The sequence below is a fragment of the Entelurus aequoreus genome, linkage group LG14 (assembly GCF_033978785.1).
Source record: "Entelurus aequoreus isolate RoL-2023_Sb linkage group LG14, RoL_Eaeq_v1.1, whole genome shotgun sequence".
Lineage (NCBI taxonomy): Eukaryota > Metazoa > Chordata > Actinopteri > Syngnathiformes > Syngnathidae > Entelurus > Entelurus aequoreus.
Window position 1 is genome coordinate 35396125 of NC_084744.1, and position 12371 is coordinate 35408495.

At 36.6% G+C, this 12371-nt stretch overlaps 1 protein-coding gene across 1 annotated transcript in view; it reads right to left on the minus strand.

The window, feature by feature from the left end:
- LOC133664812 (5'-3' exoribonuclease 1-like) overlaps positions 1-11694 on the minus strand; it is a 29050-nt gene extending 17356 nt beyond the window's left edge. The window contains 2 exon segments of the mRNA XM_062069734.1: positions 6848-7080; positions 11456-11694. Of these exon segments, the coding sequence (XP_061925718.1) occupies positions 6848-7080; positions 11456-11530 (308 nt within the window). The 5' untranslated portion in view covers positions 11531-11694.
- Between the last annotated feature and the right edge of the window lie 677 nt (positions 11695-12371).

The window sequence follows — 12371 nt, forward strand, 5'->3', positions numbered from 1 at the left end:
TAAAGATTAAAAAATGACACCCTTCTGGGTCCCTGCTACCAAAGTTGAGTGGGAACCCAAAGATTAAAAAATGAGACCCTTCTGGGTCCCTGGTACCAAAGTTGAGTGGGAACCTAAAGATTAAAAAATGGGACCCTTCTGGGTCCCTGGTACCAAAGTTGAGTGGGAACCTAAAGATTAAAAAATGAGACCCTTCTGGGTCCCTGGTACCAAAGTTGAGTGGGAACCTAAAGATTAAAAAATTAGACCCTTCTGGGTCCCTGCTACCAAAGTTCAGTGGGAACCTAAAGATTAAAAAATTAGACCCTTCTGGGTCCCTGCTACCAAAGTTCAGTGGGAACCTAAAGATTAAAAAATTAGACCCTTCTGGGTCCCTGCTACCAAAGTTCAGTGGGAACCTAAAGATTAAAAAATGAGACCCTTCTGGGTCCCTGGTACCAAAGTTGAGTGGGAACCTAAAGATTAAAAAATGAGACCCTTCTGGGTCCCTGGTACCAAAGTTGAGTGGGAACCTAAAGATTAAAAAATGAGACCCTTCTGGGTCCCTGGTACCAAAGTTGAGTGGGAACCTAAAGATTAAAAAATGAGACCCTTCTGGGTCCCTGGTACCAAAGTTGAGTGGGAACCTAAAGATTAAAAAATGAGACCCTTCTGGGTCCCTGGTACCAAAGTTGAGTGGGAACCTAAAGATTAAAAAATGAGACCCTTCTGGGTCCCTGGTACCAAAGTTGAGTGGGAACCTAAAGATTAAAAAATGAGACCCTTCTGGGTCCCTGGTACCAAAGTTGAGTGGGAACCTAAAGATTAAAAAATGAGACCCTTCTGGGTCCCTGGTACCAAAGTTGAGTGGGAACCTAAAGATTAAAAAATGAGACCCTTCTGGGTCCCTGGTACCAAAGTTGAGTGGGAACCTAAAGATTAAAAAATGAGACCCTTCTGGGTCCCTGGCACCAAAGTTGAGTGGGAACCTAAAGATTAAAAAATGAGACCCTTCTGGGTCCCTGGTACCAAAGTTGAGTGGGAACCTAAAGATTAAAAAATGAGACCCTTCTGGGTCCCTGGTACCAAAGTTGAGTGGGAACCTAAAGATTAAAAAATGAGACCCTTCTGGGTCCCTGGCACCAAAGTTGAGTGGGAACCTAAAGATTAAAAAATGAGACCCTTCTGGGTCCCTGGTACCAAAGTTGAGTGGGAACCTAAAGATTAAAAAATGAGACCCTTCTGGGTCCCTGGTACCAAAGTTCAGTGGGAACCTAAAGATTAAGAAATGAGACCCTTCTGGGTCCCTGGTACCAAAGTTGAGTGGGAACCTAAAGATTAAAAAATGAGACCCTTCTGGGTCCCTGCTACCAAAGTTCAGTGGGAACCTAAAGATTAAAAAATTAGACCCTTCTGGGTCCCTGCTACCAAAGTTCAGTGGGAACCTAAAGATTAAAAAATTAGACCCTTCTGGGTCCCTGCTACCAAAGTTCAGTGGGAACCTAAAGATTAAAAAATGAGACCCTTCTGGGTCCCTGGTACCAAAGTTGAGTGGGAACCTAAAGATTAAAAAATGAGACCCTTCTGGGTCCCTGCTACCAAAGTTGAGTGGGAACCTAAAGATTAAAAAATGAGACCCTTCTGGGTCCCTGGTACCAAAGTTGAGTGGGAACCTAAAGATTAAAAAATGAGACCCTTCTGGGTCCCTGGTACCAAAGTTGAGTGGGAACCTAAAGATTAAAAAATGAGACCCTTCTGGGTCCCTGGTACCAAAGTTGAGTGGGAACCTAAAGATTAAAAAATGAGACCCTTCTGGGTCTCTGGTACCAAAGTTGAGTGGGAACCTAAAGATTAAAAAATGAGACCCTTCTGGGTCCCTGGTACCAAAGTTGAGTGGGAACCTAAAGATTAAAAAATGAGACCCTTCTGGGTCCCTGGTACCAAAGTTGAGTGGGAACCTAAAGATTAAAAAATGAGACCCTTCTGGGTCCCTGGTACCAAAGTTGAGTGGGAACCTAAAGATTAAAAAATGAGACCCTTCTGGGTCCCTGGTACCAAAGTTGAGTGGGAACCTAAAGATTAAAAAATGAGACCCTTCTGGGTCCCTGGTACCAAAGTTGAGTGGGAACCTAAAGATTAAAAAATGAGACCCTTCTGGGTCCCTGGTACCAAAGTTGAGTGGGAACCTAAAGATTAAAAAATGAGACCCTTCTGGGTCCCTGGTACCAAAGTTGAGTGGGAACCTAAAGATTAAGAAATGAGACCCTTCTGGGTCCCTGGTACCAAAGTTGAGTGGGAACCTAAAGATTAAAAAATGAGACCCTTCTGGGTCCCTGGTACCAAAGTTGAGTGGGAAGCTAAAGATTAAAAAATGAGACCCTTCTGGGTCCCTGGTACCAAAGTTGAGTGGGAAGCTAAAGATTAAAAAATGAGACCCTTCTGGGTCCCTGGTACCAAAGTTGAGCGGGAACCTAAAGATTAAAAAATGAGACCCTTCTGGGTCCCTGGTACCAAAGTTGAGTGGGAACCTAAAGATTAAAAAATGAGACCCTTCTGGGTCCCTAGTACCAAAGTTGAGTGGGAACCTAATGATTAAAAAATGAGACCCTTCTGGGTCCCTGGTACCAAAGTTGAGTGGGAACCTAAAGATTAAAAAATGACACCCTTCTGGGTCCCTGGTACCAAAGTTGAGTGGGAACCTAAAGATTAAAAAATGACACCCTTCTGGGTCCCTGCTACCAAAGTTGAGTGGGAACCCAAAGATTAAAAAATGAGACCCTTCTGGGTCCCTGGTACCAAAGTTGAGTGGGAACCTAAAGATTAAAAAATGGGACCCTTCTGGGTCCCTGGTACCAAAGTTGAGTGGGAACCTAAAGATTAAAAAATGAGACCCTTCTGGGTCCCTGCTACCAAAGTTGAGTGGGAACCTAAAGATTAAAAAATGAGACCCTTCTGGGTCCCTGCTACCAAAGTTCAGTGGGAACCTAAAGATTAAAAAATGAGACCCTTCTGGGTCCCTGCTACCAAAGTTCAGTGGGAACCTAAAGATTAAAAAATGAGACCCTTCTGGGTCCCTGGTACCAAAGTTCAGTGGGAACCTAAAGATTAAAAAATGAGACCCTTCTGGGTCCCTGCTACCAAAGTTGAGTGGGAACCTAAAGATTAAAAAAAGAGACCCTTCTGGGTCCCTGGTACCAAAGTTGAGTGGGAACCTAAAGATTAAAAAATGAGACCCTTCTGGGTCCCTGGTACCAAAGTTGAGTGGGAACCTAAAGATTAAAAAATGAGACCCTTCTGGGTCCCTGGTACCAAAGTTGAGTGGGAACCTAAAGATTAAAAAATGAGACCCTTCTGGGTCCCTGGTACCAAAGTTGAGCGGGAACCTAAAGATTAAAAAATGAGACCCTTCTGGGTCCCTGGTACCAAAGTTGAGTGGGAACCTAAAGATTAAAAAATGAGACCCTTCTGGGTCCCTGGTACCAAAGTTGAGTGGGAACCTAAAGATTAAAAAATGAGACCCTTCTGGGTCCCTGGTACCAAAGTTGAGTGGGAACCTAAAGATTAAAAAATGAGACCCTTCTGGGTCCCTGGTACCAAAGTTGAGTGGGAACCTAAATATTAAAAAATGAGACCCTTCTGGGTCCCTGGTACCAAAGTTGAGTGGGAACCTAAAGATTAAAAAATGAGACCCTTCTGGGTCCCTGGTACCAAAGTTGAGTGGGAACCTAAAGATTAAAAAATGAGACCCTTCTGGGTCCCTGGTACCAAAGTTGAGTGGGAACCTAAAGATTAAAAAATGAGACCCTTCTGGGTCCCTGGTACCAAAGTTGAGTGGGAACCTAAAGATTAAAAAATGAGACCCTTCTGGGTCCCTGGTACCAAAGTTGAGTGGGAACCTAAAGATTAAAAAATGAGACCCTTCTGGGTCCCTGCTACCAAAGTTGAGTGGGAACCTAAAGATTAAAAAATGAGACCCTTCTGGGTCCCTGGTACCAAAGTTGAGTGGGAACCTAAAGATTAAAAAATGAGACCCTTCTGGGTCCCTGGTACCAAAGTTGAGTGGGAACCTAAAGATTAAAAAATGAGACCCTTCTGGGTCCCTGGTACCAAAGTTGAGTGGGAACCTAAAGATTAAAAAATGAGACCCTTGTGGGTCCCTGGTACCAAAGTTGAGTGGGAACCTAAAGATTAAAAAATGAGACCCTTCTGGGTCCCTGCTACCAAAGTTGAGTGGGAACCTAAAGATTAAAAAATGAGACCCTTCTGGGTCCCTGCTACCAAAGTTGAGTGGGAACCTAAAGATTAAAAAATGAGATACTTCTGGGTCCCTGCTACCAAAGTTGAGTGGGAACCTAAAGATTAAAAAATGAGACCCTTCTGGGTCCCTGGTACCAAAGTTGAGTGGGAACCTAAAGATTAAAAAATGAGATCCTTCTGGGTCCCTGGTACCAAAGTTGAGTGGGAACCTAAAGATTAAAAAATGAGACCCTTCTGGGTCCCTGGTACCAAAGTTGAGTGGGAACCTAAAGATTAAAAAATGAGACCCTTCTGGGTCCCTGCTACCAAAGTTGAGTGGGAACCTAAAGATTAAAAAATGAGACCCTTCTGGGTCCCTGGTACCAAAGTTGAGTGGGAACCTAAAGATTAAAAAATGATTAAACACAAAAAATACCTGGACTGTAAGAGGTCTAAGACTATATTCAAGTACCTGGACTGTAAGAGGTCTAAGACTATATTCAAGTACCTGGACTGTAAGAGGTCTAAGACTATATTCATGTACCTGGACTGTAAGAGGTCTAAGACTATATTCAAGTACCTGTACTCTAAGAAGTCTAAGACTATATTCATGTACCTGGACTGTAAGAGGTCTAAGACTATATTCATGTACCTGGACTGTAAGAGGTCTACGACTATATTCAAGTACCTGGACTGTAAGACTATATTGAAGTACCTGGACTGTAAGAGGTCTACGACTATATTCAAGTACCTGGACTGTAAGAGGTCTAAGACTATATTCATGTACCTGGACTGTAAGAGGTCTACGACTATATTCAAGTACCTGGACTGTAAGACTATATTGAAGTACCTGGACTGTAAGAGGTCTAAGACTATATTCAAGTACCTGGACTGTAAGAGGTCTAAGACTATATTCAAGTACCTGGACTGTAAGACTATATTGAAGTACCTGGACTGTAAGAGGTCTAAGACTATATTCAAGTACCTGTACTCTAAGAAGTCTAAGACTATATTCATGTACCTGGACTGTAAGAGGTCTAAGACTATATTCATGTACCTGGACTGTAAGAGGTCTACGACTATATTCAAGTACCTGGACTGTAAGACTATATTGAAGTACCTGGACTGTAAGAGGTCTACGACTATATTCAAGTACCTGGACTCTAAGAAGTCTAAGACTATATTCATGTACCTGGACTGTAAGAGGTCTAAGACTATATTCAAGTACCTGGACTGTAAGAGGTCTAAGACTATATTCAAGTACCTGGACTGTAAGACTATATTGAAGTACCTGGACTGTAAGAGGTCTAAGACTATATTCAAGTACCTGTACTCTAAGAAGTCTAAGACTATATTCATGTACCTGGACTGTAAGAGGTCTAAGACTATATTCAAGTACCTGGACTGTAAGAAGTCTAAGACTATATTGAAGTACCTGGACTGTAAGAGGTCTAAGACTATATTCATGTACCTGGACTGTAAGAGGTCTACGACTATATTCATGTACCTGGACTGTAAGACTATATTGAAGTACCTGGACTGTAAGAGGTCTACGGCTATATTCAAGTACCTGGACTGTAAGACTATATTGAAGTACCTGGACTGTAAGAGGTCTAAGACTATATTGAAGTACCTGGACTGTAAGAGGTCTAAGACTATATTCAAGTACCTGGACTGTAAGACTATATTGAAGTACCTGGACTGTAAGAGGTCTAAGACTATATTCAAGTACCTGTACTCTAAGAAGTCTAAGACTATATTCATGTACCTGGACTGTAAGAGGTCTAAGACTATATTCATGTACCTGGACTGTAAGAGGTCTACGACTATATTCATGTACCTGGACTGTAAGACTATATTGAAGTACCTGGACTGTAAGAGGTCTACGGATATATTCAAGTACCTGGACTGTAAGACTATATTGAAGTACCTGGACTGTAAGAGGTCTAAGACTATATTCATGTACCTGGACTGTAAGAGGTCTACGGCTATATTCAAGTACCTGGACTGTAAGACTATATTGAAGTACCTGGACTGTAAGAGGTCTAAGACTATATTCATGTACCTGGACTGTAAGAGGTCTACGACTATATTCAAGTACCTGGACTGTAAGACTATATTGAAGTACCTGGACTGTAAGAGGTCTACGACTATATTCAAGTACCTGGATTCTAAGAAGTCTAAGACTATATTCATGTACCTGGACTGTAAGAGGTCTAAGACTATATTCAAGTACCTGGACTGTAAGAGGTCTAAGACTATATTCAAGTACCTGGACTGTAAGAGGACTAAGACTATATTCAAGTACCTGGACTGTAAGAGGTCTAAGACTATATTCAAGTACCTGGACTGTAAGAGGTCTAAGACTATATTCAAGTACCTGGACTGTAAGAGGTCTAAGACTATATTCAAGTACCTGGACTGTAAGACTATATTCAAGTACCTGGACTGTAAGAGGTCTAAGACTATATTCAAGTACCTGGACTGTAAGACTATATTCAAGTACCTGGACTGTAAGAGGTCTAAGACTATATTCAAGTACCTGGACTGTAAGACTATATTCAAGTACCTGGACTGTAAGAGGTCTAAGACTATATTCAAGTACCTGGACTGTAAGACTATATTCAAGTACCTGAACCTGCGCCCTCTCTGCTGGTTCATCTTAGCACGAGGGGCCACACCGTCCACAGCCATGAAGAAGACCTGGCGAGGTTTGATGATGCGGAAGAGAACCTCCAGGTAGTGAAAGATGTCAGCAAAGATCTTCTCCTCCGAGATGCGGAAGTGGACGTCCTCGTCGTTGGGGTGAGAACATTGATGGATGATCCCGTTCATGTCCAGGTACAGGTGGTCAAACTCGGGGATCTAAAGACAACACTCACTAGTAACTCATCTACTACACTCATGTACTACATCACACACTCATGTACTACATCACACACTCACTATTAACTCATGTACTACATCACACACTCACTATTAACTCATGTACTACATCACACACTCATGTACTACATCACACACTCATGTACTACATCACACACTCACTATTAACTCATGTACTACATCACACACTCACTATTAACTCATGTACTACATCACACACTCACTATTAACTCATGTACTACATGACACACTCACTATTAACTCATGTACTACATGACACACTCACTATTAACTCATGTACTACATCACACACTCACTATTAACTCATGTACTACATCACACACTCACTATTAACTCATGCACTACATGACACACTCACTATTAACTCATGTACTACATCACACACTCACTATTAACTCATGTACTACATCACACACTCATGTACTACATCACACACTCACTATTAACTCATGTACTACATCACACACTCACTATTAACTCATGTACTACATGACACACTCACTATTAACTCATGTACTACATCACACACTCACTATTAACTCATGTACTACATGACACACTCACTATTAACTCATGTACTACATCACACACTCACTATTAACTCATGTACTACATCACACACTCACTATTAACTCATGTACTACATGACACACTCACTATTAACTCATGTACTACATGACACACTCACTATTAACTCATGTACTACATGACACACTCACTATTAACTCATGTACTACATCACACTCACTATTAACTCATGTACTACATGACACACTCACTATTAACTCATGTACTACATCACACACTCACTATTAACTCATGTACTACATCACACACTCACTATTAACTCATGTACTACATGACACACTCACTATTAACTCATGTACTACATGACACACTCACTATTATTCCATGTACTACATCACACACTCACTACTAACTCATGTACTACATCACACACTCACTATTAACTCATGTACTACATCACACACTCACATTAACTCATGTACTACATGACACACTCACTATTAACTCATGTACTACATCACACACTCACTATTAACTCATATACTACATGACACACTCACTATTAACTCATGTACTACATGACACACTCACTATTATTCCATGTACTACATCACACACTCACTATTAACTCATGTACTACATCACACACTCACTATTAACTCATGTACTACATCACACACTCACTATTAACTCATGTACTACATGACACACTCACTATTAACTCATGTACTACATCACACTCACTATTAACTCATGTACTACATCACACACTCACTATTAACTCGTGTACTACATGACACACTCACTATTATTCCATGTACTACATCACACACTCACTATTAACTCATGTACTACATGACACACTCACTATTAACTCATGTACTACATGACACACTCACTATTATTCCATGTACTACATCACACACTCACTATTAACTCATGTACTACATCACACACTCACTATTAACTCATGTACTACATCACACACTCATGTACTACATGACACACTCACTATTAACTCATGTACTACATGACACACTCACTATTAACTCATGTACTACATGACACACTCACTATTAACTCATGTACTACATGACACACTCACTATTAACTCATGTACTACATGACACACTCACTATTAACTCATGTACTACATCACACACTCACTATTAACTCATGCACTACATGACACACTCACTATTAACTCATGTACTACATCACACACTCACTATTAACTCATGCACTACATGACCATAAACACAAAGTACATAAACACACACACACATGTAACATGATAGTTGTACACATAGACAACAATATGACATACTTATAATAAAGAAATAGAAATAAACTAAAGTAAATGGAGTACTTTCTGAGCACATTTAACAATATTAACATATTTGTAAAACAATAACAATAATAATATTAACATATTTGTAAAACAATAACAATAATATTAACATATGTTTAACACAATAACAATAATAATATTAACATATATTTAACACAATAACAATAATAATATTAACATATATTTAACACAATAACAATAATAATATTAACACGTTTAACACAATAACAATAATATTAACATATATTTAACACAATAACAATAATAATATTAACATATGTTTAACACAATAACAATAATATTAACATATGTTTAACACAATAACAATAATATTAACATATATTTAACACAATAACAATAATAATATTAACATATGTTTAACACAATAACAATAATATTAACATATGTTTAACACAATAACAATAATAATATTAACATATGTTTAACACAATAACAATAATATTAACATATGTTTAACACAATAACAATAATAATATTAACATATATTTAACACAATAACAATAATAATATTAACATATGTTTAACACAATAACAATAATATTAACATATATTTAACACAATAACAATAATATTAACATATGTTTAACACAATAACAATAATAATATTAACATATGTTTAACACAATAACAATAATAATATTAACATATATTTAACACAATAACAATAATAATATTAACACATATTTAACACAATAACAATAATATTAACACATGTTTAACACAATAACAATAATATTAACATATATTTAACACAATAACAATAATATTAACATATGTTTAACACAATAACAATAATAATATTAACATATGTTTAACACAATAACAATAATAATATTAACATATTTTTAACACAATAACAATAATAATATTAACACGTTTAACACAATAACAATAATATTAACATATGTTTAACACAATAACAATAATATTAACATATTTTTAACACAATAACAATAATAATATTAACATATATTTAACACAATAACAATAATAATATTAACATATGTTTAACACAATAACAATAATATTAACATATGTTTAACACAATAACAATAATAATATTAACATATGTTTAACACAATAACAATAATATTAACATATGTTTAACACAATAACAATAATAATATTAACATATGTTTAACACAATAACAATAATATTAACATATGTTTAACACAATAACAATAATAATATTAACATATGTTTAACACAATAACTACATGACAACATTAAGTGTTACATGTTTAATAACTACATGACATCATAAATATGTTTGTTAAGTGTTACATGTTTAATAACTACATGACATCATAAATATGTTTGTTAAGTGTTACATGTTTAATAACTACATGACATCATAAATATGTTTGTTAAGTGTTACATGTTTAATAACTACATGACATCATAAATATGTTTGTTAAGTGTTACATGTTTAATAACTACATGACATCATAAATATGTTTGTTAAGTGTTACATGTTTAATAACTACATGACATCATAAATATGTTTGTTAAGTGTTACATGTTTAATAACTACATGACATAGTTGTAGTATAAATATGTAGTTGAGTAGTATAAATATGTAGTTGTAGTATAAAGATGTAGTTGAGTAGTATAAAGATGTAGTTGACTAGTATAAAGATGCAGTTGAGTAGTATAAAGATGTAGTTGAGTAGTATAAAGATGTAGTTGACTAGTATAAAGATGTAGTTGACTAGTATAAAGATGCAGTTGTAGTATAAATATGTAGTTGAGTAGTATAAAGATGTAGTTGTAGTATAAAGATGTAGTTGAGTAGTATAAAGATGTAGTTGAGTAGTATAAAGATGTAGTTGAGTAGTATAAAGATGCAGTTGAGTAGTATAAAGATGTAGTTGAGTAGTATAAAGATGTAGTTGAATAGTATAAAGATGTAGTTGACTAGTATACAGATGTAGTTGACTAGCATAAAGATGCAGTTGAGTAGTATAAAGATGTAGTTGAGTAGTATAAAGATGTAGTTGACTAGTATACAGATGTAGTTGACTAGCATAAATATGCAGTTGAGTAGTATAAAGATGTAGTTGAGTAGTATAAAGATGTAGTTGAGTAGTATGAATATGTAGTTTACTAGTATGAAGATGTAGTTGACTAGTATAAAGATGTAGTTGAGTAGTATAAAGATGTAGTTTACTAGTATGAAGATGTAGTTGACTAGTATAAAGATGTAGTTGAGTGGTATGAAGATGTAGTTGAGTAGTATAAAGTATAATATGTAGTTGACTAATATGAAGATGTAGTTTACTGGTATAAAGATCTAGTTGAGTAGTATAATAGTATAAGATGTAGTTGAGTAGTATGAAGATGTAGTTGAGTGGTATAAAGATGTAGTTGAGTAGTATGACGATGTATTTGAGTGTTATGAAGATGCTATCGATGCTAAGCTAACGTGTTACCTGGTGTTCCTTGACTACTTCACTCAGACAAGGATAGCGCTCCGAGATCCAGCGATAAAACTTGGGCACTCCCATGTTGCAATGAAGTCTGCGAGAGAGAGAGAAAGTCCTTCCAAGTGCAGAGATAAAGACAAAGACAAAGTTATTCAATCAAAGATTGCCTTTCTAGCGGCCTCTGTCCAGCCAAGTGTCCCTGGTGCCTCCGCTAAATGCTTCCGTCGTGTTTCACGTCATCTTTAGTTCCCCCAACAGCATCAACACTTCCTTTCAAAACACACTTATTTACACTCCATAATTGTACACAATATGGCTCAATAATTACGTAATGGCATGAGTCGTAAACAACATTCAAATTCACGAGCGTACTGGTCAATATTTTACAATAAAAATAGGGGAAACACGCATTGTGCTTTTATTTTGAAAGCCTAACTTGTAGTTGTTGGAAGCTGACCTGAAAACATGACAGCAAAAAAACAATGCAGTAGAAATATGCAGATAAATACTAGAATACAGTAACAAATATGCAGATAAATACTAGAATACAGTCACAAATATGCAGATAAATACTGTAATACAGTAACAAATATGCAGATAAATACTATAATACAGTCACAAATATGCAAATAAATACTATAATACAGTAACAAATATGCAGATAAATACTGTAATACAGTAACAAATATGCAGATAAATACTAGAATACAGTCACAAATATGCAGATAAATACTGTAATACAGTAACAAATATGCAGATAAATACTAGAATACAGTCACAAATATGCAGATAAATACTAGAATACAGTAACAAATATGCAGATAAATACTGTAATACAGTAACAAAAAATGTAGATAAATACTGTCACACAGGATAAATATGCAGATAAATACTGTAATACAGTAGCAAATATGCAGATAAA